Here is a 25,861-nt window from a genome sequence, read left to right on the forward strand (position 1 = left end):
CGGCTGCTGGGGACGTTCATGAAGACAGGTCTGCGGGCAGCGCACCGCCTGGGGGACCCCTTCCCTGGGAACAGGCTTGGCTTTGGCTGTGGGGGGAGAGAAGGCTTCTCGGCAGCAGGCGGAGCTGAGTGGGTGAATAGCTGGTAAACTAAAGGTCCCGCCGGGATGGCCTTCAGGGAAGGCCGTCCCTGTGGGACCTGCGCGCTGACTTTGTGTGAAAGGAGGGCTCAGCCGGCTGCGCGGGGCCCCTGCTCTGGCGTCCGGCCCGGCCCAGGAATGCCCGCCCGTCCCGTCTGTCTGCAGCTCGCCCCGCCAGAGCCAGGACTGGAGGGGGGGGCCAGGTGGCAGCTTCCGGGGGGAGAGGGCGGGTCAGAGGATCTGGAACAAGGCCCATGGAGCGAGGGCACTCCCGGCACCTGGGGCTCACTGGAGCCAGGCTGCGGCCGCCGGAGGCTCACCCACCCCCCAGTTCAGCCCCTGGGGAGCGGAGGTCACCTGCCTGCGGGAAAGGCGCCCTGGGGAATGCCGCTCAGAGCGGAGGGGTCAGCCAGGTGAGGCGGGCCCAAGGAGAGGCCCTCCGACCGGCTGAGACCGCGTGGAAGGGGACGGCAGGGTGGCCGGCCCCAGACCCCGGGCAGCCTGCAGACAACACTGGCAGGAAGGCCAGGAAGGTCGCTGCCCTGAGCTGCCGACGAGCAAGTGCCCTTCCTCGCGCGGCTTCCAGCGCTGGGGCCTTGAAACAGTCCGTCACTCTCCCTCTTGGGCCTGTGTTGCTCATCTGGGCGAGAGGGAGGTTGAGAGCCCCCAAGGCTCCCAGGCAGAGCGGGCCCCTGGGCATGGCCCCCGCCTCGGGCCCCACCCACCGCCAGAGGCCCAGCAGGACGCGCCTCCAGGCCAGGCCCCAGGGGCGGGGCGCAGGGAAGGCACGGTCACTGGGCTGCGCACCTGCTGCGTGGGGGGGGGGGGGTCGCGGAGGGGCGTTGTCCCAGGCTTCCTCACTGCGGCCAGTGCGGCAGGCCGCTGTGCTGTGCCCATTTTACAGCTCACACCCCTGGTCTGGAAACGGCACGTGCAGGCCCCACCTCCCCGGGGCTCACTGCCACAGGCGCTGTGGTTGGGCCCCTAGGAGACCAGCAGGAATAGAGCCAAAGGCCGTCCTGGGGGCCCCCTCGCCTCCCCGGGACCCCCCCCCCCCCGCAGTGGCCATTCCAGCCGGTCAGGCCCTGCTGCGGGATACAGACCCGGCCGGTCCCAGGAGATGAGAGGCAGCAAGAGCTTGGAAGGGCTGCAACGTGGGAGCCTTGTGACCCCGTGCCCATCCCCGTCCTCCGAGCCTCGGTTTCCCCATCTGTAAACCGGGATTGGGTGCTTGCTTCCTGCGCGTGTGGCCCCCGGGCCCCGCCCGTCAGACGCCAGTGCGCCCTTAGTGCCCGCCTCCCCCAGCCCCTCCGCGCGGCCCGCCCCTGGTGGGGAGTTACCCCCACGCGGCAGCGCCCCAGCGCCGAGGACCCCGCCCCCGCCCAGCTGCCCAGCAGCGCTGTACTAATCCGTCCATCCGCGGGAAGTGAAGTTATAATCAGTTCTAATTGAAAAAGGAGGCTGATAGGATCCTGAACCTGACGGGGGAGTAATTAACGCAGCCACGGGGCCTCCACGGAAGCTCATTCATCTTGTCGCTCAGGAGACAGCTCATTAAACCACGCCGTCCCCAGGTCCCCGCCAGCAGGGGAGGGAGGGCTCAGTGGAGGCCTCGCTCAGTGTCCAGAAGCCAGAGGTCTCCCGGCCTTCTCTGGGGGGCCCGGGGCACAGGCGGGAATGCTGTGGCTGTCCGCCAGCTCATTTCTCAGCCTCCTTACCTAGGAGATGGGTCTACCGCTGCCCCCCAGGCCGTCCGGAAGGGGGGGGTGGCTGGCCCAGGGCAGCCGTCCCAAGGCCTGGAGTGGCAGGAGCCCAACCGGGCCCCAGCCATCGTTCAGGGTCCGTGGCCGGCTCCGCCCTCCTGTGGCTGGGACCCGGCCTCCGCGCCAACAGGTGACACGGTCAGGGTCACGGGCATAGCTCGCGAGTGTCCAGAGGCACGTTCTGAGCCGCGGCCCAGGATGTCAGACCCGGACTCGGCTCAGGCGCTGGCTCCCCGCCCACCCTTGGCAGCAGAGGCCTGGAGACGTCCCTCCCTGAGGCCGTGAAGGGCGCTGAGGAGCCACTGCGGGCAGGGCCACTGCCGTCCACAGTGTGCACTCGGGGCATCGTGCGGGCAGTGAAAGCAATGGCAGACACCTGACTTTTATCACGACCGGTCACGTGTGATGGGATGTCTGGGGGGAGACACGATGACAGTCCTTCCCCAGAGATCAGAGCCACGGGAAAGTCAGCCCTGAGCACCCCACACCCTCAGGGGTTCTTCCAGTGGGACCCCGGGCCCAGGGGGCCGAGGCCGTGATGCGGGGTCTTGAGAAGGACAAAGGCCGTGTCTCCAACAGGGGCTGTCCGCTCCAGCAGGGCCCACCCTGGGCACTGGGGGTGAAGGCACGAAGCCCCCACCCCTCCCCACCCCTCCCCGGGTCACTCTAACCGCTATTCCCGGCCTGGCCTGTGCGGATGGTGCTTATCAAGCCGGGTGGCGCCAGTCCTTCTCCAGACCCGCTGCTTGGCACGCAGAGCAGTGTCTCTTCCCTTCTCTGGAGGGCCAGGGTCCCCACGCCCAGCCCCCAGCTCCTGCCCACAGCTGCCTCAAGCATCGCCGGAGGGCTGCCCTTGCCCGGAGCTGGAAGCCCCTGGCTCCCAGAGCCCAGGCTCTGCCGCTGTGTGGCCCTGAGCAAGCCAAAACCCTCTCTGAGCTGCAGCTCCCATTTGTGAAGTGAGTACACTAAACCAGGTGCCCCCAAACATCCTTGTTCTAGAATTCTGAGACCAAGTTGCTCACCAGGCCAATCTGAAGATGCCTCGTTCACTTTAGTTTTAAAAGTGGGTTCCCGGGTCCCCCAAGTTCCGCTGCTGGCTGTTAGCGTGTCCCAACAGCCCGATGTCCTCCACGTCCTGCTCACCGCCTGGGCTGAGCCGCCTTGCCCCCAGCCTGGCTGGGAGTTTCCTGGGGCCACTGAATCCCAGCGTGCCCCCTGCATGCCAAACCCTGGCAGGGAGGGCCCCAGGCGGCCCCTTGTCCCTCTCAACCGGGGAACTGTCCCGAGGAATGGGTTGGGGGGCAGCCCGAGTGCGCGGGGGCTGAGCTGGGCACAGCGTTCACACTCAGGGGGTAGGTCGTGCTCCCAAAACTGAGCGTTGGCCTTGCCACCAGACATTCCTGCATTTGAGGGCCACGGCAGACATGGAGGGGCCCCGGACACCACCTCCCCGGGGACAGCCCCTCCTGCCTGCCGGCTCTGCCTGGAGAAACGGGGTCCGGAGTCTGAGAGCCTGCAGTCCCTCCACAGCCTTGGTGGGGGCAGATGGGTACATGTGTGTGCGTGGATACGTGTGTGCATGTCTGCATAAGCCTCTACGTGTGTACATGTTGGTGAGTGTGCATACGCGTGGGCATGTATGCCTGTTTATGGGTGTGCACGCATGTGGGCATGTGTGTGCAGAGAGGGGTATCTGGCCCATCTCACAGAGGGACAGACCGAGGACTGCAGAGCTTCCCCGAGGCACCCAGGGAGGTTAGCAGCAGGGCTGGGCACGGCAGGCCCTCTCCAGCCTGGCAGGAAGGCGTGGTGAGTGGGGCCTGAGCCAGCGCAGCCCGGCGGGACAGACCGGCCCCTCCCTCCTGCTGCCTGGGTGGAGGCGGGGCCTGTGCAGCCGTAAGCCCCCTCCCCCCAGAGGACCGGACAGTGACCTTGGACAGTGGCCGTTCTAGCTCCGAGGTCAGGGAGGACTTCCTGGAGGAGTTGGCATTGGAGCTCGACCAGGGGAGGAGAGAAAGGAGGCACCTCCTGGGAAAGGAATGAGCTGGGCAGGCGCCGAGGCAGGGGCCCGCCTGATGTGCAGCGATGCAGAGGGTGTCGAAGGGCAAGGAGGTGCCAGGGAGGGCGGGGGTGAGGGCAGAGGACAGCAGGGTGGAAGAGCCAGGTGGTGCAGTGTCGCCCGAACCCGGAGCTGGGGGCACGAGCGCACAGGACTCCCCGAGGCCCCTGGCCGCACCGTGTTTCCCGCCTGGGTCCTCAGCACGTCCGGGCCCTCCGAACGACCTCGCACCTCTCTTACCTTCAGCTCCCCAGCCTCCCTTCGTGGCGCTTCTCCGCTCAGCCTGTGTGGGGTGGTGCGGTCACTGCCATCCTGCAAGGGAGGGCGCCGAGGCCCCTAGAGAGCCAGGCTGTGCCGCCCGGGACCACTGGTGCCCAGGAGCAGCAGTCAGCGAGGACACTGGGAACAGCCCCCAGCAGGGGTGGTGACCCGGCCAGGACTCCCGCCTGTGACCTCTGGTGACTGTCCTAATGCCAAGTGGGCAGCTGGGCTGGCAAGCATGTTCCAGACCACAGGGACTGTGGGGAGCAGCCAGGCCAGGCTGCTCAGGCTCAGGGCGTGTCCCCTCCCCCTCCAGCAGGGCCAGACACGGACGGACAGCTCCATCTCCTCCTGTCCGGCCGGCACGGCCCTGTGACACATCGCTCAGACCTGCCCGTCCCTGCCTGGGACCCCCGGGCGCCCGCCTCACCGGGAGCAGGTGAGCTGCCCTGTGCGGAGGAGGGTGTGTGGGGTCTCCTCCAGGCGGCTCGGGGGCTCGGTCTGGCCTGCGGGCGTTGCCAGCTGCCACCTGCGGTCTGGGAGGTGGAGAGCTGCCCAGGGGTGTCCCCACAGTCCCCAGTGCGGGTCTGCGCGGAACAAAGGGACGGGGGAGGTGGGCCTGTCCTTAAGCTGGAGTCCCCGCCACCCCCGTCAGCCCCCTCCCTGTCATTTTCGAAGACATCATCTTCTCCCCACTAGCTGCTCTTATCTCCCTCCTGTTAAAGGATCTCAAATATGCACCCGATAAGGGCGGACCAACACGTTTCCCGGCCCCTTGCAACGCCTGCCTCCACTTTCCCCAAAGTAATTAAGATAAATGCAGCTGATAATTGGCGCAGTATTCTTAAACGTACCCTCGGGCCATATCGCAGATATAATTCCACCTGCACGGGTTTATCTGAGCGCTCGGGTAACAGATAGTTTTTAAGCGAAGCCGCAGCATTTGAAGGAAAAGGAAAAGAGCATTTGTAGAAGGAATGTCACAAGGAGCCACACCGCAGCGCCCAGAGCCCGGCTGGTGACTGGAAGCCCCTGCGCGGCTCGCGGCCGCTCTACGGAGCTGCCCCAGGACCCGGGGCGCGCCTGGCTGCTCGGCCTGCGGGGAAGGGGCTGGGATGCGCGTGGAGGGCGCCAGGGGCATGGGGGGCATCAGTGCGGGGTCCGCCCAGAAAGGGCCTCCGCGCGCGGACTGGCAGGCGCCGCACGGCTGTGCTCCTCTCCCTTCCCCCACCCGCGCTCCTGGGGAGGACCTGGAGCCGCAAGCCCCGCCCCTCGCGCCCCGGCCCCGCCCCTCGCGCCCGGCCCCGCCCCTCGCGCCCGGCCCCGCCCCTCGCGCCCCGGCCCGGCCCAGCATGCCCTGGGGGACCGGCCGGAGCAGGTGGCCAAGCCACAGGCCAGGAGCGGTGCGCACCCGGAGAGGCAGGCTGGTGGCCAGGGACCGGGGCGGGCCCCCGGACGCAGAGCCGAACCCGCGGTCAGAGGGGCCGCCTAGCCGGGAGCCCCGATCCCCAGGCGCCGCCGCCCTCACGAGGGCCCGCTCCTGCCCCTTGCCCTTGTCGCTGTCGCCCACGCGTCATACCCGCGCCTGCTCCCCTCCCGTGCCTCAGTTTCCCGTCTGTAAGGGGAGGATGGCGGCAGCCCGGTGGGTGGCAGGGCGGCCTGGAGACCGCGCGAGGGAAGGAGCGCGGGGCGCCGAGGGGCGGGCGCGGCCGGAAGGGACGCAGCAGCACCTGAACCCGCGGGCGCCCCCTCGCGGGGAGCCACGGCGCTGCCTGAGCCCCCAACTCGTCCTGCCACCCGCGTTGGTTCTGGAGCCTTCCGGGCAGGGGCTGGGCCCCATTGGGGCCCCCGCCCTCTCATCGCTCCCAGAGGCCCCCACCCCGACGCTGCCCCTGACAGCCAGGATGAGGGGCGTCGGCCTCCCGTGTGCCGTGTGTGGGGCGAGCACCTGGCTCCGGCCGCGGGCAGAGACGCTCAGCCACGCCGGGGCCGCAGGGCGAGGGGCGGGGCTCCGGTGCCCGCTCAGGGCCCGGGGTGTCGTGTCACTGGTCATGGGAGACTGAGCCGGGCCTGGCCTGAGGAGTCGGTACAGACCTCGTGTACCGCTGGGGGGCCAGGCCGGGAGGCCCAGCGCACGCGGTGGTCGGGGCCCGGGGCTCGGATGGCCAGTGCGCCCCACGTGCGGCCGCGCCCAGAGCAGCAGTGGGGGCGCCCGCCGCCCTGACCGCTGAGGGGGTCGTCCACAGCTGCCCTGTCTCCCGGGGGAGATACACGCCACAGGAGGGCTTCTGGGAGGAGGTGGACGGGAGAGGCCCCGGGAAGAGCAAACGCCCGGCAGGCGCTTACTGGTGCTGGTCTGCACGAGTGGTGTGGGCGTGTTTACCCCCTTTACCCTTCCTGACCCTGGAGGTCAGGACCCTGACGGTGCCCATCTTACAGGCAAGGAAATAGGACCGAGAGGCTCAGGCTGACCCCACCCTGCACCTCTCCCTGGAGGTGGGGGGGACTCAGGAAGAGGGGGAGAGAAGGGGGCAGGCGTCCCAGGCAGGAGACCTCAGGATCAGAGAGGCTCCAGCTAAGCAGGGCAGGTTGAAAGAGGAGGCGGAGGAGGAGCAGCAGAAGCCAGACGCGGCGCGGGGGTCGAGGGGTCATGGGGGGCCCCGAGAGGGCAGGGGTCCAGGCCTAAGGCGGGACCACCTCTCTCCGGGAGCAGCTGTCCCACAGCCCGCCAGAGCGAGGGGGCACGACCACGGTCTTGAGTTACCCCGAGCGAGCACGGCCAGGTCGTGTTTCTGAGGGGAACGGAGGTGCCGCGCCGCTGATGTCCCCTGGGGCGGCCTGGGATCTGAGGGATTGGATCTCCCAACTTCAAAGGGGCCCCAGGCCCCCTGAAACCCACACCATGCGCACAGGGGGCTTTGCCAAGTGCCTGGGCGGGGCGGGAACCCGAGCCCCGGGGCACACGCTGCCCCGCCCCCTCCCCACAATCAGCACCCGGAGACGGGCATAGACTGTCCTCCGGTCCTGCAGACAGACGGCTGCCCACCGTCTGGGGCCAAGCAAAGAGGGCACAGGGCGGCTGAGCTCTGCCCACAGGCTCTGCACATCCAGGGGTGGGACGGCGTGGCTGGGCCACGGGCCACGGTGCAGAGCCGGTGTCCAGCTCGGGAGCTTGATCTCCAGCAGGCCTGCCTCTCATCCCCGCGCCTCTGAGCCTCGGTTTCCCCATCTGTAGTTATCTGTTGACTTTCCCACTGAACTCCGAGAGGCAGAGCCATGAATCACCTCGCGGTGATTCGGGAAGGCGTAGCAGGAAGGCCAGCGGGAGCTCGGGGCAAAGTCCGCCGGCCTCAGCCTGCCCGCCTCCGGGGAAGGGCGCACCCCTGCTCCAACGCAGGGCTCCGATCAAAGCCTGGGATCTCAGGAGGAATTCAAGACTCGCAGGCGGGGAGAGCAGTTGTCTGTTACTGTGTGACAAATGGCAGCTGAAGGGAACAAATACCTGTCACCTGTCACAGCGTCCGGGGGTCAGGAGTGTGGGCGCATCTCAGCCGGGTCGCCTGGTGCCGGGCCTCCCCGCCGGTGGCACCGAAGATCAGCAGGGGCTGCTGGCTCGTCTGGAGGCCCCCGTCCAGGGTGGCTGCTCCCGTGGCCGCAGGCGGGAGCCCTCGGTGCTTTGCACACAGGCCCGCCCGCAGGTCCTGAGTGTCCTGCAACACGGTGGCCAGTGGCCCCCAAGTGGGCGACTGACGGATAGCAGGCCGGAAGCCACAGTGCCTCACATGACCTACGTCCAGAGCCAGACACCCTCCTTCCCCCATATCCTGCCCATTAGGGAGGCACCAAGTCCAGCCTGTGTAGACGGGCAGCGAACTGGGCTCCACTGCTTGGAGGGAGGGGAGCTCAAAGCATCTGTGGCCAATTTCTGTAACCACGACAGGGGCTGACCTGTCAGTCTCTGCAGATCCCAGATGCACTTGCCCTTTGACCCCCCATCCCTTCTGAGACTGTACCCTGCAGGCCTCAACGCAAGCACCGTGTCACTCGGCTATTGGTAGAGGCCATCCGTTCATCCCACACAATGTTCCGTAGCCGAGTGAGGTGGGGAGATGAGCGTGCAGAGACAGATGGGAGTCTCTGTGTGGAGTCCTGGGGAATCATGTCCAAGAGATGCTGTGAAACCCAAGAAGGGAGGCAGGGAACAGGGAGGGTGGACGGTCCCGTGTTGAAGGACAGAGGGAGGTGTGGACACTTACCCGTATTCGCTGCTGTTTGCATCAAGAAACTCTGGAAGGAAACACAGGAATCTGCCCCAAGTGCTTCCCCCGCAGGGCTGGGGCAGAGGGTCCGTGGGTCAGGGGAGAGGGTAGGGGTGAGGCTTCTCCCGTTGTCTCGGGTTTGGGAAAGGTGTCAGCTACGCACACGTTTCGTAGCTGAAAGAATGTAGAATAATCATCCCACTAGTGGCGAAGGCAGTCAGCTGCCCGCCCCCCCGCCCCAGCGCTTCAGGGACCCCAGGGCCGGGCCGACGGGGCCCTCAAGCTCACCCATCTCCCTGTGGGCCCCAGGGCGGCTTCCTGATGCCTTGCGGCACTGGGGGCCCCTCCCCGAAGCTGCCTGTCAGCCCCCTCCTCGGGGGCTCACGGCCCAGCCAGGCACCACACGGATTCTGACCCTCTTCCCTCCTTCTCTCCCAGCCAAGAAACCCTCACTCCTCAGGAAGTCGACCTGTGCGGCGACCCAGCTGAGGGCCCCACTCCCCAGGTATGTAGCTGAGGACAGCTGGGGACTGTCAGGCCGCCTCTGGGGCCGGAGGCGCCTGCCCCCGCCCCCGCCCCCCCCAGCTCCCCGCTCTGCCGGGACCGGGGCAGCCTCCCTGGGACACCTGCTCCTGGCGCCTGCTGTCGGGGACGGGCACGTGGCCTCGAGCCGCAGCCTGGGGCCCGGGAGGGGTGCAGACAGCGGGTGCCACCTGACATCCTCCACGGCGCCCAGCACGCCGGCCGCTGCTTCCGTGATCCCCTCACGGCACCTCCCTCGAGCCAGTGCCGGGACAGTCACGGTCTTAAGCAGGAAGGTGTGCTGGTCCCACCATGCTCTCTGCTAGACGCCTAATGAAGAGGTCTTGGATTATTCCACCTTTGCTAGGACCCTCGGAGAAGGTTCTGGCATTATTCCTAGGTCACAGGTAGAGAGCCCGAGGCTAAGTAAGGCTGGATGACATGTCACCACGGGGCCACTGGCCCCAGCTCCCCCCGCCCAACTCACCCCACCCACGGGGCACAGCTTGGAGCCTGGAACTGTGGGGCCTTCATGGCGTCTGACGCTGCCACAGCCTTACCTGCCACCTGCTGGAAAGTTCTGGAAGCTATGGGGAGGTCAGGGGCCCTTGCCCATCTGCACCCTCACCCCATGGGCTTCCAGGCCTTTTGCAGTCGAAGCCCTGGGCCTGGGCCTGGCCCCTTAGGCTGTCTGCGAAGTTCAGAAGGGCAGGCCCCACAGGCCATAGCCCCTCCTCGCTCTTATTGGGGACAGACACCAGCCCCCAGCGGGTTCGGCAGGGCTTGACTCACACTGAATCGCCACCCAGGAAACGGCAGACAGGCTCTGGCTATCGGCCGTCTCAGTAGGGAGGGACAGGGGGCACCTCAAGGCGTGCGCTGGCCCCGGGCAGGGTGCACAGAGAGACGGGGCTGCCCTTGCTCGACCTGCATCCCTGCTGCCTACTCGCTCCCGAGCCCCCTCCAGACCCTGCAGGGTCCACGCTGTCCTCTGAGACCTGACCCCGCTCCCCCAGTCCGTTCCCAGGACACAGAGGCCCTCTGAGTGTCCCCAAGCTGCCCTGCACCTGCCTGTGCCCACAGCCCCTGCTCCCCAGTGCCCTCTCCCTCCTGGTGCCCTGAGGCTGCCCATCCAGGCCCCCAGAGCCAGTACCTCCCCCTCTGGAAGGCTTGCTTTGGTGCCACAAGATGGCCAAGCCGATGGCCGTGGTTTGTGACCTCCGCCCTCCAGGGACAGCAGGATGAGGCGTCTGCTGGCGGGAGCGGGAGTCACTGCTGCTCACAGCCGATGACCGTGTTGAGCCATGCAGCCAAGCCCGCTGGCAGAGGGACAGGCTGGGGCAGTCGGGGACAGTCCTTCCACGGGGACGGCGGAATCTTGAGTAATAATCCCACCTACCTCCCCAGAGGCCCCAGCAGGGAGCCTTCGGAGCAGAGCTGGGGGCGCTGATATTCAGACTGACGGGCGCACCCAGAGGGCAGAGCCTTGTGCTCCCCCTTAAAACAGACACAGACCTCCAGGTAACCCTGCCCCGAGGTGCCGCTGCTGCCGCCTAGAGGGGCCAACCGACCCCCGTTCTCATCTGGCTTCAGGCGGGGGCGGGGGCAGCACAGAAGCCCATGCACAGAGGGGACACTGAGACACAGAAGTGGGGCACTCACGTGTGCCAGCTCATGTAGAGCGTGGCACCTTCGGACAGCCCGGGGAGGGAGGCACCGTTAGCTGTCCCTGCAAGGTCAAGGGTGTGGAAGCTGACCTTTCCCGGCCGTGAGGGCCTGTGTGTGTGAGGCCCAGCTGCAGCTGCCTCTGGGGCCCAGGGTCCGCAGAAACAGACCGGCAAACCACACGAGCAGCACACATCCCCCAGGGGCCGGTCTGCGGGGACAGTCTGCGACAGCCGGCAGGTGCATGGAGCCCAGGGGGCTCGCCCCAGGTCAGAGCCGGTCAGCGGGGGCGAGGCCACGCACAGGGCCGCTATGGCCTGGTCAGCGCGTGGCAGGGCTGCTCTGTGGGCGGCCAGGGTCTTCTGAGACCTTGTCCCCCACAAAGGGAGCCCTCCCCCAGTATGGCAGGAACCCGCCCCCCACCTGTGAAGGGGCCGTTGGAATGGAGCCCCGTCCCCCGAGGGCAGAGGCCTGTGTGCAGCTGCTTGGGCCCCCCACCCCCCACCCCCCACCCCAGCAGCCACAGCCTCCCCTCACCCTGCACTTTCTTTGCAGGCCCCATTCAGGACCATGAGAGCAGTCTTCTCCAGGGGCCCCCTCGGCGCACCGCGTCCTCCGAGCGCCCAGACGGAGGGGTCATGCCTGGGGAGCAGCCCCGCAGAGCGCCGCGCGCAGCCATGACCCGAGACCTGCAGCCCTGCCCAGGGGCCGGGGGCACAGGGGGCCCCTCCCGGCCCCCCAGTGAGGACGGCGTCCCAGCCAGCAGGACCGCTAAGGCCACAGGCTGCGAGGCCCAGGCTGGGGGGCCTCCAGAAACCCAGCAGTGGCATGCCGGGCCGGGGGAGCCCAAGGCCTCACTCCCAAGAACCCCGTCCCTGAGCAGCGTCCCGGGGGAGGGAGGCGGCCCCCGGGCCCCGCCAGGGAGGAGCCGCACGCAGGCCAGCAGCGCGGACGGGAGCCCCCAGCAGCTCTACACTCGGAACCTCTCCGGCTCCCGGGCCAGACCCGCTCTGGACATGACTCCCGAGGGCCCACCGTGCAAGGACCCCGGGGCCCCCGAGGCAGAGGCCCCAGAAGAGCTCAGTTTCCAAAGGTGCTTCCAGGAGGCCCCCTCCAGCTTTACCTCCACCAACTATACCTCACCGAACACCGCCTCCGGGCCCCCGCCCCTCAGGGCCCCCCCGGGCAGCGGCGCCAGCCCCAGCCCGCCAGCCCCCTACTCGGAACCCCCGGGCGGCGGGGCCGACGCCTGGCCTCCCGCTGTTGACAACAGCTTCCCAGGTGCTAGATTCGGGGTCCCTTCTTCCAAACCGGAGCCTTTTCCTGAAGGGGACAGCCCCGGGGTGGCCTCCTTCCAGTACCCCTTCCCGGCTCTGCGTGGGGCCGGCCCGAAACCCTTCCCCGAGGGCACGGCCCGGCCCGAGTTCGCAGAGAGACCGCTGGTGTTTGCCTTCCGTCAGTCCCGGGGAGCATGGCCGGAGGAGGCGCTGAGCCCCGGCTCAGCCTTCCCCCTGCCCAGCCAGCCCGCTCCCCAGCCCCCGCCCTGCTACCCGGGGCAGCCCGGCCTCGACCCTCCTGGTGACCTCGGCTGTGCTACCCCACAGCCCGGTGCTGCTCACCCGGCCCCCAGCCCCTTCTCGGAGAGCACAGCCACCTTTCCGGACAGTTTACACAAGAGCCTGACCAAAGCACTCCCTGAGAGGCCGCCTTCGGCCCACGAGGGGCTGGCGAGCCCCAGGGGACCCCCGAACTCTCTGCCACAGAGGCACTTTCCTGGGCAGGCCTACGGGAGCCCCGGAGCCAGCGGAGTGAGCTCCAGCCCCGGGTCTCTGGACACGGAGCTGGGCGCCCCGGGGCCTCTGCCCACCAGACTGCCCCCGCTGTGGGACCCTGCCGCCGCCCCTTACCCCACGCCTCCCCTGGGGCCCCCAGCCACGGCCAGGAATGCATTCTTTGAAGGCCAGCCCGGCCTAGGCCAGTGCCTTGGCCTCCCCCAGACTCCCCCTCTGCCCTGGCCCCAGGTACTCCCAGCCGCCGGGCCCAGCCCCCACCGAGTGGAGGTGCTGAGCCGGCTGCCTTTCCCCCAGGGGGGCCCAGAGTGGCCGGGGGGCGGCCAGGGAGCCCCGGGCGCTGCCGTGGGCAAGACGGCGGGGCCGGGGGAGAAGCTGGCGGTGCTGAGAAGCAGCCCAGGCCAGCGCGGCGGCTCCCCCGGGCTCTTCCCCTACAATGGGCTGAAGGACCCCGCAGCCCAGCCCCTGTTCTTCGCCGTGGCCCAGCCCCAGGTCTCCCCCCGGGCGACACCCTGCCTGCCCCCTCCCAGGGTGGTGGGCGCCTCTCCCTGCCAGTCCCCGCTGCCCTCGCCCGCCGCCAACACGGCCAGCAGCAGCTCCTGCTCGTCGCTGTCCCCCCTGCCTAGCAGCCCGGCCAACCCCAGCTCAGAAGAGAGCCAGCTCCCCGGCCCCCTTGGGCCTTCCGCCTTCTTCCACCCACCCCCTCATGCCCAGGAGACCGGCAGCCCCTACCCGTCCCCCGAGCCCCCCCACACTGTCCCCATTCACTACCAACCCGAGTGCCTCAGAGCCTTCCCTTTCCCCACAGACGGGCTGGGGGCCGAGGGCACCTTCAAATGCCTGGAGGAGACCCCGTTCCCCAGCGCGGGCCCTGAGGGCGGCGGCAGAGGGCTGGAGGGCTTCCCCCGGGAGCCACCCCCCTACCCCGCCCACCACTTCCCCCTCAGCAGTGCCAGCCTGGACCAGCTGGATGTGCTGCTCACGTGCCGGCAGTGCGACCAGAACTACGGCAGCCTGGCCGCCTTCCTGGGACACCGGCAGTTCTGCAGCGCGCTCCTGGCCAGGGCCAAGGACGGCCCCCGGCAGCCCCCCGGGGCCCCCGCCGACCCTGGCCTGCTCGGCCCCACCAAGGCGGCCCCCTTCCTGCCCACCGGGGACGTCCGGGCTGACGGCAAAGACGACCCCCTGAGGACCAGTTTCCTGCCGGGCCTGGCTGCTGCCCCCTTCCCGCTCCCGGCGGGGGGCCTGGACCCCGAGGACGACGCCAAGCTGGACAGTCTCATCACCGAGGCGCTCAACGGCCTGGGGTACCAGTCGGACACCCCCGAGATCGACAGCAGCTTCATCGACGTCTTTGCTGACGAGGAGCCTTCGGGGCCCAGAGGCCCTGGTGCTGGGCAGCCCCCCAGGACCAGGGTGGGGACGGCACCAGAGAGTAAGGCCCAGGCCCCGCTCCCAGCCGGGGCCACCCCGCCAGAGCCCCCGGGCCCCCCGCCCGGGAGCAGGAGCCCCCTGACCCGCAGCAGACCCCAAACCCGCTCCCTGGGCCCAGCGCCTGCGGACGCCGATGGGGCCGGCCCGGCTCAGCACAGGAGAGGGAAGCGGTTTAAGCTGTTCCAGAAGGGCCTGGACACAGCCAGCACCACCAAGGGCCGCAAGGGCCCCAGAGCCACTCGCCCGAGGCCGAGGAGGAAAGGCCACAGGGCTGAGCCGTCCCTGCTGCGCCTCCGGGACCTCAGGACCCAGGCCCCTGAGAGCCAGGGAGCCCCGGCCAGACAGGCCCTGCCCGCCGACACCAGGAGCTCCCAGCGCCTCCGGCGCTCCCCCGGGAAGGCCTCCAGGCGGAGGCAGCTGCGGGGCGGAACCTGGAGCAAGGAGCTCATCCACAAGATCGTCCTGCAGAAGAACAAGCACCCCGGGGGGCAGGGGCAGGGCGGGCGCTGCCCCCCGGGGTCCTCGGGGACGGCACCCAGCAGCGCCGCGGCCGGGCCCCAAGGGCTCACGTGCGCCTCAGAGTCGGAGTCGGAGGACGGCTCGCGGCCACGGGGCTCCCGCCTCAGAGGCCGGCCCCGCCACGGCTGCCGGCGGTGGCGCCGGGGCACCAGGCAGAAGGAAGGGGAGGTGGCCCTGGGTCCCCAGGAGGATCCAGGGCGGCGGAAACCCAGGCCGGAGGCCACAGAGGGCGGGGGCTCCCCAAGCCCAGGCCCCGAGCAGGGAGGCCCCGAGCACCTGCTGCAGGCTCCCGCCAGCGCCGACGCCCCCGAGGACTGTCCAGCACCAGATGTCCCCCGAGACAGCAAGAGCCCTGAACCCGCTGAGAGGCTCCCCTTGGACGGCCTGAAAGTTCCCGGAGACGTTCCGAGCTCCTCTCCAGCCCCTTGTGCGAGAGGAAGCCCCTGCCCTCCAGCCCCAGCGCGGCCAGAGCCCGGCAGAGGGGACCCCCGGGGGTGCCGTGGGAGCCCACCAGCCGCGGGCACAAGCAGTCTGCCGGGCACTGCCCGGTGCACGGAGCCGCCCATCTCCCGGGACGAAGAGGACCCCCCTGCCTACCCACCAGGGGAACTGCTGGTGCCCGTCGCCAGCACCGCCGACGCCGCCTACCTTGAATCTGGCGTCCTGTTTTTGAAGACCTCTGATCTTGGTTGTGACTCTGCTCCTTTTAACAGAGACTCTGTGGGGGTTCCCTTTGCCCAGAAGAGACCCCAGCCCTACAACAGCCCCCCCAGCAAATTGTTCCTTGGACCCAAAGACCTGCCCGGCTGTTTCCAAGAAGACCTGTACTCCAAGCCCTTAGAACCAGACGCTCTGCCTGCTAGCGGCGGGCGCCTTCCCCAGGAGGCTGTGGGCCCCGGTTCCCTGGAGCCAAAACCACCCAGGAGTCCACCCTACACCATCCGAGGGGGCCCAGGTGGGCCTGAATCGCCACCGCTGACCTTGGAGGCCACACCCCTCTTCTCGGGGCTGCCTGTGGACAGATTTGAGCCGCCAATCTACAGCAGCCTGCCCGGAAGCGGAGACACACACCCATCGCTGGCATGTGCCCCCCCTCCGCCAAGGAAACCCCAGTTAGAGCCGCCATACTCCCCTTTCCTGCCCGACAAGGGCTGGTCCCTGCTGGAGGGGTGCCCCGTGCTGGCCAGCCATCTTCCTGACCTCCTGGGGGAGAAGGCATTCAGCGGGAAATGCCCCGGTGACGTGACAGAGGCCGCCAGCCCCCCACCTCCGCCCGGCAAGGTCAGCGAATGTGGCGTCCCTTTCACGGGCAGCCTGTCCGAAGATGAACTCGAAATCAAAAGACTGGTGGCCGAATTGGAAAGTCAGCTACAGAGTAAAGGTGCGCACGAGGCCCCAGAGCTGCTGTGTGTGGCTGGGCACGCGGGCAGGACGCACGCGGGCGCAGGGCCCCCCCTGCCCTCCCCCCCGGCCACCTCGACCCCCAGGGACGCCGAGGCCGACCTCACCGGTCTTGGGGAATTGAGTCCATGCTCAGAAGGGACAGGAACCGCAGTGGCCGCCACGGAAGGGACGCCAAGGAGCATCCGGGAGTGGCCCTCATCTCACCCGGGAGAAGCAGCCCTCTCCCCCGGTGCGCGTGCAGACGTGGCATCCGGGGCTCCCGTGAGCCTCGGTGGGGCCGACAGCAGCGTCCGAGCTGTGCAGACAGCCAGCGTCTCCGAGACAGGGCCCCCCACGGCAGCAGGGGACTGCGGGGTCCACCCGGAAGTCTGGCTGGCTGGCTCTAGAGAGCCATTCAAACCTCCACTGGACGTGAGGAGCTTAGCAAAGTGCAGCCCAAACCGTGAGCCTTTTCTCCCTAAAAATAACAGGGCCCCCGGGGTGCACCAGAGTGACACCCTGCTCTTCCTTCCCTGCACACAGGCGCTCGGGCCCTGCCTAGAGCCCCCCACGCCGGAGGCATCTCAGGGCGCCGCCCCTTCCTGTGGTGACGGTCATGGCGACACCCCCAAGGGATATTCTGGAAGCAGAGCAGGCCGGCTGGAAGGAGCGGGCCTCCCCCACCCTGGGGCCGGGGGGGCCGGCCTTAAGGCTAACGCGGAGTTTGTGCCCGTGGGGGCCTCCCCAAGTCCTGCCTGTGTGCCCGACACCGGTCCTGGCCGGAGGCCCCAGGACCCAGCCCCGAGCCCCCTGCGTCAACTCCAGCTCCTGGTGGCCAGAGCTGCCGGGAGGGAGGGGGACGCCCCAGCTGCTGACGCCCGGAGCCCTCAGTGCCCTGAGCCCTCAGACCTGGAAGGGGACAGCGTGCAAGGGGGGAACATGGCCTGCAGCCCCACCCGGGGCGTCCCAGGGCGCGTACGCACGACGGCTGTCCTTGCTGTGGCCGGCGGCCAGCTGGGGCCCGAGGCTGACGGACATCTGGACTCACACGGCCAGGCTGAGAAGCCACAGGGCCAAGGCGGAGCGAGCGGACTGCAGCCAGATAACCCGGGGAGCCTGGTGGGGCCAGACAGCCTCTCCGCGGTCAGTGCCACTCCTGCAGCTGCCCCGGCCGGGCCGGCCAGGGGCTCAGACCAGCCAGGGGCACAGCTCCAGCGAAATGGGGGTGTCTTGAGCCTTCGAAAAGAGGCCACCCCAGGCCTCACCTCCTCTGATGCAGAGCCTTTGTCTGCAGCCCAGGCCCACAACGGGCAGGGGGCGCCAACCGCAGAGGAGGCGGCCAGCCCAGCGCCCCCAGTCAGGGGCCGGGCCAGCCGTGGGCCCCTGCCCCCTCCTGCAGCCACCCCGATGCCCCCTGGGCCGGAGCACCTGTCCCAGGAAGACCCCCCTTCAGGTGAGCTGAGGGGGCTGCTCCCGGCACGTCCATCCTGCAGGGACCCTCCCAGCCTGCGGCTCCCACCCACCCGTTCTCCTGCCGGGGCACCTCCCCAGAGGGCAGCCCGCACCCCGGCCACCACAGATGCCGGGGCCGGGCGAGCACCCGCAGTGCCCCCGTCTTTGAGGACAAGCCCCTGTGGCTTCAAGGAAAGCCTGGCTCCCCAGCCCCTCCCGGAGGACCAGAGTCCCCTGGAAGACCCTCCCTTGGGCCAGCCTGGCTTCATCAACGTCTTCACTCCTGCCCAGGGGGACGGCTGCCCCCAGGGCAGCACCTCAGAACCTCTAGAGGATTCCAGAAAAGAGAAGCCAAGGACATCTCCTGTCTCGGCCGCCCCTCCTCCCCCAGTGAGGGCCACCTCGGCTCCTGGCCTCCCTGCCCCAGATGGCACGGGGCCAGTCGGCTGCCCAGACCGCCCCTGCAGGCGAACTGCACCCCACACCAGCCCTAGTGGGATGCCCACGGAACCCCCGTCCTTGGACCCCCCAGGTGACCGGGAAGGCCAGGTTGTCACCGCTTTGCCCGCTGACCCTCCCACATGGGGGGCCACTGGGCCAGATTCCTACGGCTGCCAGGAAGGCGAGGTGGTGGCCAGCCACTCTGCTGGGACGAAGGAGTCTCGTGCGGGTAGCCGAGGCCCCCCAGCTCCCTGCCCCCCCACAGAGCTCCATCAGGGCAGAGTCCCCTCCCCCGGCCGCACACCCAGTGAGTCCAGACCCAGCTCCCCCCAGAGCCTCGGAAACGTTCACCACGCACCCCGGAGGGACCCCCTCAGCCCCCAGGGCACCAGACAGGAGCCTCGTGCCTTTAAAAAGAAGCCCATGTCCACAGAAAATGGCCACTGGAAAGACCGAGCCCCCGGCAAGCGGCCCGTGACCTGTGAAGTGTGTGCAGCCTCCTTCCGCTCCCGGCCGGGCCTGAGCCGCCACAGAGCCAGGAAGCACGGGCCGCACAGAAGTGTGGCCTCCCCACCAAGCCCCGTGGCCCCGCCCGCTCCCCAGCCCCCTGCGAGCCAGCCCCCCGGGAAGAAAAGCCGCAGGGCACCTGGGAAGGAGAAAGTGAGGCAGGCACTGAGCTGCCCCGGCCACACTCTCGGGCTGCCTCCTGACCCGGGCGCAGAGGCTCCTGCGGAGAGGTCGGGTCCCCAGATGTCCGAGGGACCTGGTGGGGAGGGGTTCGGCGCTCTGGGAACACCAGGCTGTACCCCTAGCCCGGAACCACCCCCCCCAGGCCTGGACGTGGCCGTGACGCCTGCAGAGCCCAGGAAACAAGACCGGCTGGTAAAGGATGAGCCTTGTCCCCAACAGACAGAGAAAGGCGGAGGCCAGAGGCGGGGCAGAGCGCCCACAAACGTCCCCAACAAGCCAGAGAAGAAATCACAGGAAAAGGCGAGGAAACCCAGAGCAAGAAGGGGGAGTGGTCCTCTGGTCCCTCCTGGTGCCATTACAGACGGATTCCGCGGGGATCCACCCGCGGCCGTCGCCAGTTCCCCGGTGCCTCCGGGCAGCCAAGCACCTGACGCAGATGGCTCCTGGCCGCAGGTGACGGCGGGCATGGAGGGCACAGACCCAGAGGAGCCAGCACAGAAGTCACCCCGGGATCGCATGGCCTGTCCGGGGGCGCTGGAGGGGGTGCCTCCTCGGAACGGGCAGGGGAGACGGAGGGCAGCCTTGGCGAGGGGGCGGGAGACCAGGACATCAGACGTCTCCGAAGAGCCGTCGGGGGCAGCCAGGTCTGAGCCTGCAGGGGACGGCAGAGCAGCTGAGGGCGGGTCAGGGCAAGGTGTCTGGGAGAGGCGTGAGCCCCTCTGGCGCCCCCCAGCCTGTACCCCTGCCGACGGCACCAGCAGCAGCTGCCCCCAGAGCCCCCTGCTCGACCCAAAAGCGGAGGCCAGGCTCCAGGAGTGCGAGGGCGCTCCTGGAGCCCCCAGCCCGGGCCTCGGGGACCCTCTGAGTGTGTTTGATGATGACGCCTCCTTTTCTCAGCTCTTCCCTCTGGGCGGCCGCCTGACCCGGAAGAAGAACCCGCGAGTCTACGGGAAGCGCTGTAAACAGCCCAAGGCCCCGCCAGCGCCAGAGCCCGGCGGTGAGGCGGGGGGCGGCCCGCTCGCCTCCGCCCAGCTGCCCACAGACCTCAGTGACTCGGGCTCGCTCTGCCTGTCCCACGAGGACCCGTGGGGCGACGAGACCACCGGTCTGCCGGAGTCCTTCCTCCTGGAGGGCTTCCTGAGCAAGATGCCTGGCATCGACCCCTGGGCCCCCAGCCCCGGCCTGTGGGCCCCAGACCCCGGCCCGGAGGTGGACTGTGTGGAGGGCGTGCCCCTCGGCTGCACTGAGGACCACCCGGCAGACAACATCCCCGAGCTGCACATGGTCCCAGCGGCCTGGCGAGACCTGGAGCTGCGGGCCGCCACCGAAGAGATGGCCTCCTCTCTGGGGGGCGAGAGCCCAGAGCCCCCCGACCTGGAGCGAGAGCACTACGACAGCGGGCTTCCCGGGAACGCCGTGGATCTTGGGCTGCTCGGCGCCAAACTGGAGGTGCGAGACCTGCGCTTCCTGGGGCCCTGCGGAGACCCCGAGGGCGTCCCCGGCACCGGCTTCCTGGGCTCCGGGGCCTCAGTGAGCCAAAGGGCAGAGGATGCCGCGGGCGCCGGAGGGGCGCCAGGCAGGGCGCGGCCCAAGGCCGGGAGGGCGTCGTACAAGTGCAGGGTGTGCTTCCAGCGCTTCGGCGGCCTGGGCGAGCTGGACCTGCACCGGCTGGCGCACAGCCCCGCGCCGCCGCCCACCTGCTACATGTGCGTGGAGCGCAGGTTCCGCTCGCGGGACCTGCTGCGCCAGCACCTGCGGGAGAAGCACGCGCAGAGCCAGGCGGGGCGCTGGGCCTGCGGCATGTGCCTCCGGGAGGCCGCCGACGTCTGGATGCACAACGAGCACCTGCGGGAGCACGCGCTGCGCTTCGCCCGCAAGGGGCGGGCGCGGCGGCCGCTGGGGGGCCGGGAGGGCGACGGCAGCGCCGCGGCGCAGGCGTCCGGGCCCAGGGCGGGCAAGCGCCCCGTGGGCGGGGCGGAGGGGGCGCAGGCCGGGGCCGGGGAGGCGTTCCGGGAGGAGAGGGTGAACCCCACGGCTCCCGCCACCCCGGCACACCAAGACGGCCCCGCGGCCCCGGCTGTGGCGGACCGCAGCCCTCCGAGCGCCTCCGCCAAGACGCCCCCCAGCCTGCCCCCGGCCCCCCGCGCCCACGGCGAGCCCCTCCTCCGCGCCGTGTCTGTGCGCATGCACGAGGGCTGCAAAGACCCCTCCCGCGACTGCCACCACTGCGGGAAGCGCTTCCCCAAGCCCTTCAAGCTGCAGCGCCACCTGGCGGTGCACAGCCCTCAGCGCGTCTACCTGTGCCCGCAGTGCCCGCGCGTCTACGCCGAGCCGCGCGAGCTGCGCGCGCACCGGGCCGGGGCGCACGGCGCGAGCGCGGAGCTGGAGCCGCCGCACACGCCGCTCTACGCCTGCGAGCTGTGTGCCGACGTCACGCACATCAGCCGGCGCTCCTTCGTGTGCAGCGCCTGCAACTACACCTTCGCCAAGAAGGAGCAGTTCGACCGGCACATGGACAAGCACCTGCGGAAGGCGCGGCAGCCGTTCACGTTCCGCGGCGTGCGGAGGCCCGGCGCCCCCACGCAGAGGGCGCCGGCCCGCGAGGGCGCCCTGCCCAGCAAGCGGCGCAAGGTGGCCCCGCCCGGCAGCCCCCCGGGGCCCGGCGCCCCCGCCCCCGCCGGCGAGGGGTCGCTCCCAGCCCTGCCGCAGCCCTGCCCGGAGGCGGCTCCCGGCGCCCCCAAGGGGCAGCCCAGGACCCCCGAGCGGCCTGCAGACCCTGCGGGCCGCCCGGCCTCCGGGGGCGACCTGCCCTCTGACGTCCCGGCGCTCCTGCCCCCGGCTCTGTCTCCTTTCCCCGCGGCCTCGGCTGATGGCAGAGACGGCCACAAGCTGGATGGGGCCCTAGAGAGCTCGCAGAGGGAGGCCTCTCCAGGCGGCCCCCGGCCTCGCCTGCAGCAGGCTCTCCCTCTGGGGGGCTCGTTGCCCCGGCCGGGGGCCAGAGGCCAAGACGGAGAGAAAAAGAGGGCCGCTGGCCCGTTCTCAGGGAGAGGCAGGACCCCAGGCGCCCCCGGCAAACGTGCCCCTGACCGTGGCCTGGAAGCCCCCTCCCTGCTCCGGAAGGAGAAGCAGGTGTCCGCGGGGCCCCCGCTGCCTGAGGGCGGTGCAGGGAGCCCCTCCCACAAAGGCAGTGCCGCCAAGGCTTTGGGCTGCCGGAGTTTGTCGAAGGACAGGTCAGCCGTGCCCGCTCCCAGCAAAGCCCCCAGGTTCCCGGTGCAGCTGAAGAAGGCTGTGGCCAGTCCGACAGCCCGAGAGCTAGCCCATGGCACCGAGGACAGGCCGAAACCCATCACCCTCAAGGCCAAGCTGAGCCCCAGCTCCCAGGGCGGGGGGGGCCCCCGGCACAGCACCAAGACATCCGGCGGCAGCCAGCCCCAGCCGGCCAGCGGGCAGCTCCAGAGTGAGACAGCCACCACCCCAGCCAAGCCCAACTGCCCGGGCCAGGGCCCCGCCCCAGACAAGCATCGTCCTCGAGCCCCAGCCAAGGGCTCTCCCAAGGGGCCAAGGGAAGCCGGTGACCAGGGGCCCCGGGGGAGCTTGGGCCCCAGGGAAGATGGGGAGGTCAGTGAAAAGAGGAGGAAGGGCCGGGCCCCAGGGCCAGCCAGGAGTGAAAGTGTGAGAAGCCTGGGGAGAGCCCACTCGGTCCCTGACAAGCCCCCCCGGGCCCCCCGGAAGCAGGCGACGCCCAGCCGCGTGCTCCCCACCAAGGCCAGGCCCAGTAGCCAGAAGGGCACGATGCCACCCCAGCCCTCGGAGCAGCAGCGGCAGGCGGGGCCGGGCCACACCCCCGGGGACTGCAGGCGCCCCAAGGAGGGGCAGGGCAAGGCCTGCCCCCAGGGGAGACCCCTGCACAGAACCCCCAAGAGGGACAGAGCTGTCCACGGTGCTGAACCTGCCAAGCCCCGAGCCTGCTGGACCGCCGAGTCCCAGAATGACCTCCTCAGCCAGCTCTTTGGGCAGAGAGTCACCAGCTTCAAGATCCCTCTAAAGAAAGACCCTTCAGAGTAATTTATAGACACGAGTGAGTACCTGGCAGCAGGGCTTGGATCAACCCAGCAAGTGGGGGCTCCCGTCTATGCTGACAGGCCCCAGTTCTCTAAGGGTGTTGGGTGGGTGGCCACGTGCTAATCCAGCTGCCTCATGCAAATGCCGAGTTTGGTATTAGGGCTGAGACTGTGATGCTCTGAGCGGGGCCTGGGGTGGACAGCAATCCCTCTCTAGGTGGAAGGTGAGCGTGAGGGCCAGGCCAGCTGCAGCCCCTTCGAGACCATACGGCGCTTTTCTCAGTACCAAGAACTTGAAGAGGAGGCGGCGCCCTGCCCTGCGTGCCCCACTGCCGAGGCTCAGCACGCCACAGACACTCCGTCTGCAGGCTTGCACGGGGTCCTCCCGCGTGTCACCTAGCAGGGGAGGGAGCTGAGGCAGCCTCCGGTCAGGTGGCCCCCCTTACTCTTGCTGCTGTTGCTGGAATTGCTTAGAAGCCACATTTCAGGGCTGGGCTCTCGCCGCTGGAAGAGCTGCGAGCCAGTGGGCCGCTCTGACCACAGAGAGGTGCTGGCCACTGTCTGCAGTGCACCTCGGCCCCTGGGGACTGGGTTCCCATCTGGAAGGCGGAGAAAGGCACTCACCAGCCAGCTCCCGCTGGCTCTCCCTCCCCAGGTGCCCTGCCTCTGCGGCTGCCCTTTCTAGAGCCTTCCTCCCACAAGGAGCTCTCCGCTGCAAGTATCAGCAATTTTACTCTGAATTTCTGGTGCTATTTCATGTCGTAATGTGAATTCAGGCTTCCTTGGTGTGTCTCACCTGGGGGGATGGGCGGGGAGACGGGCGCTGCACCAAGGCCCACCAGCACCAGCGGCCCTGGCAAGTCTTCCACTGGCTCCCTGGCCCCACGGGCACGGTCAGAGGAGCGGCCCGGTGGGACGCTCAGGGCCGCCCGGGCAGGGAGGCGACTCGTGCACTGACAGGACCCGGGGGTCGGCGCGCATGTCCTGTTTATGGAATTGTGTCTTCAAGGGGGGCAGGCGGGCAAGAGGGGCTCCCTTGGGCTTCTCTGAGGTTCATGGCTTGTGTTGGTCTGGTTTTCCTTTTTTACCTTGGGTGCAATGTGTGTCAAAGTGTTTATTTTGATATTTTGAAAGAGACCAAACTGGGCCCAGATTGCCTTTCTAAAAGGTGCTGTGTGCCACTCAGAATGCCTTCAGTGCTGACGAATAAAACACGGCGACCCTGAGGCTACTGTGCGGACCTTTGTGCCTCCTCCCGTTAGGCCCACCGTCGCTGTTCACGGGAAGCCCGTGGCTGTGCTGCCCGGCCTCCTGCCGGCCCTGCCTCCGCCCCGCCCCCACAGCCCAGCGTCCCGCCAGCTCCTCGGGGTTGTGAGCATGGCCTTTAGCAGTGTTCCCGAAGCTTCACTGCTGGGGCCCTCGGGGATCGGAGCGGGAGAGCAGTGTCGCGAAGCAGTCAGCACAGCTCAGTCTAGGGGCCCGGGAAGGCAGCAAAAGTAGTACAAGGGGTCAAAGCCGGAGACACCACCCCACCAAAGGCTCAGGCCTCGGGGCCCACCGTGTCCCGAAGACAACCGCCCAAGACCCCAGTGTCCGGGACAAGTGCCCGGAGGGCGGGCCGGGCTGTCCAGAGTCCAGCACCCATCATGTCCTGCCTCTGGGATGGAGCATCAGGGGCACTCGGAGCCGTGCCCAGCGGTGGGTGGGGAGAGGAGGGTGAGGCCATAAGTGGTGTCTCAGCGCTTCTGCCCAGGCCCACGGGGGCCCCCACCCACCCCTGTTCACCTTCCTCAGCCAGGAACACCCTTCCCAGGGGCTCCCCCTCGTCCAAGCCCCTCCCGTCCGTGCATCCCCAGCCCTGGGCAAGCTGTCTCCAGGGCCCCAGGGGGGCCCCGGGCCGCCCATCTCACGTTTGCGTGCCTGCTGTTTGCTGGGAAGTGAGCCACATGCAGCCCTGCTTCGGGGAGCCTCTAGACAGGTTCTGTTGTGAGTCGGGGGCTTTGGTCTCCTTCGGGGGTCTCGGTAGCAGGGCCTCAGATGCGGGGCACAGGGGTGGAGTTTGGGATTGGGGTGGAGTGAGTCTGAGCTGTGTCTGAGAACGGCCACCTGCTGATTTGGGGATGCAGACCCCTGGGGCCCCTGTTCAACTCCTCATACCTTGAGACAGCCGGGGACCCAGAGCGTCCGGGTCGCTGGGAACCCAAGGGAAATGGCAGACCCCTACCCGGATCGCAAGTCAGAGGTGCAGGACGCTGCCTGGCCAGCAGGTGGCAGCATCGTCCCAGCTGGGGTGCTGGGGCGGATGAGCTGCCAGCCCCGGGGCAGGGTGCCCGCCAGCTCCCACCGCCAACGCAGGAGACATGCCCACCCGCGGTCTGGCGTGGGGGACCTGGCCTTCAGGAGGGCCCGGGGCGGGTGCCCCGAAGCTCGATGTGAGCCACGGGAGTGGGCCGCACACACACAGGAGAGGGTTGGGGCGCGAGCAGCCTGAGGAACTGGCCGCCTCGGCCCTGGGCCCCGAGGGCCTGGCTCGTCCCTTCTAGGAAGCCAGCGTTGCTGGCGTCTCCCCCACACAGCTGGGCACCCAGGCAGGCAGGGGGACGGCTGGGCGCGCGTGTTAGCAGCAAGATCACATAAATGGGTGCGTCCTTCAGCTGCGTTCTGCCCTGGGCCCAAAGCCTGATCCCACCGACCCTTTAGTGCCACCAGCAGGGCGACAGGGCAGGACGGGTGGTCCCGGGGCCTGGCCTGGCCTGGGGCGTGGACGGCCACCCGAGGGGGAAGCAGGCAGGAGGAGCAGGCATGCGGCCCCCACCCCCAGGCCCCGTAAGGGGAGGCTTCCCAGGGCACACCCGCTCAGGGGAACCCCTGGACCACACTGTTAAAGCTCCTGGGCCGCAGACCCGTCAGAGAGGCCCGTCTCCCGGGCAAGGGCAGGCGGCCACGCTCACACAGTGGGGAGACTTGGGATTATGAGAGACAGTCTCATAGGAGCGCCGCCAGGGAAGACCTGAATCCTTGCCCTCTGGGGCGCCCCCCAGCATTGGGGCTCCGGAAGCACCCCCATAAGGGGATGAGCCTAGGGGCCCCCTGGGCCCTGCCACATCACCTGTGACTGTGCTCATGTGGGCTGTGGAGGTGCAGCCCAGAGGCCACGTCCCTCCGGCCCCCCATTTCCCGCCAGTCCAGTGTGTAGACAGTAGCCCATCGTTTCCCGGGAAGCCTGCCTTCCAGCCCCAGGGCCCCCTGCTGTGGGATCATGGCCCTTTGGGGCTCTCTCTCCCTCCTGGCCACTCTGGGCCCAGGCACCCACGGCCACGACCCCTTTCCCATAGGACAGCGCCTCCCTCACCAGCCACACAGTGTGGCCTCCTCCCTGGAGCCCCCATGTGGGAGGGGGCAGGATGGGCCTTCCTGTGGGTTT

At 68.9% G+C, this 25,861-nt stretch overlaps 1 protein-coding gene across 1 annotated transcript; it reads left to right on the forward strand.

Annotated features, from left to right (window-relative positions):
• The first annotated feature begins 11,305 nt into the window (after positions 1 to 11,305).
• On the forward strand, positions 11,306 to 23,647 carry ZNF469 (zinc finger protein 469). Its single transcript, XM_039227065.1, has one exon. The coding sequence runs from the start codon at positions 11,306 to 11,308 to the stop codon at positions 22,439 to 22,441; it is 11,136 nt and encodes a 3,711-aa protein (XP_039082996.1). The 3' UTR covers positions 22,442 to 23,647.
• Positions 23,648 to 25,861: the final 2,214 nt, after the last annotated feature.

This window comes from Hyaena hyaena, unplaced genomic scaffold (genome assembly GCF_003009895.1).
Source record: "Hyaena hyaena isolate Hyena2069 unplaced genomic scaffold, ASM300989v1 scaffold_1, whole genome shotgun sequence".
Lineage (NCBI taxonomy): Eukaryota > Metazoa > Chordata > Mammalia > Carnivora > Hyaenidae > Hyaena > Hyaena hyaena.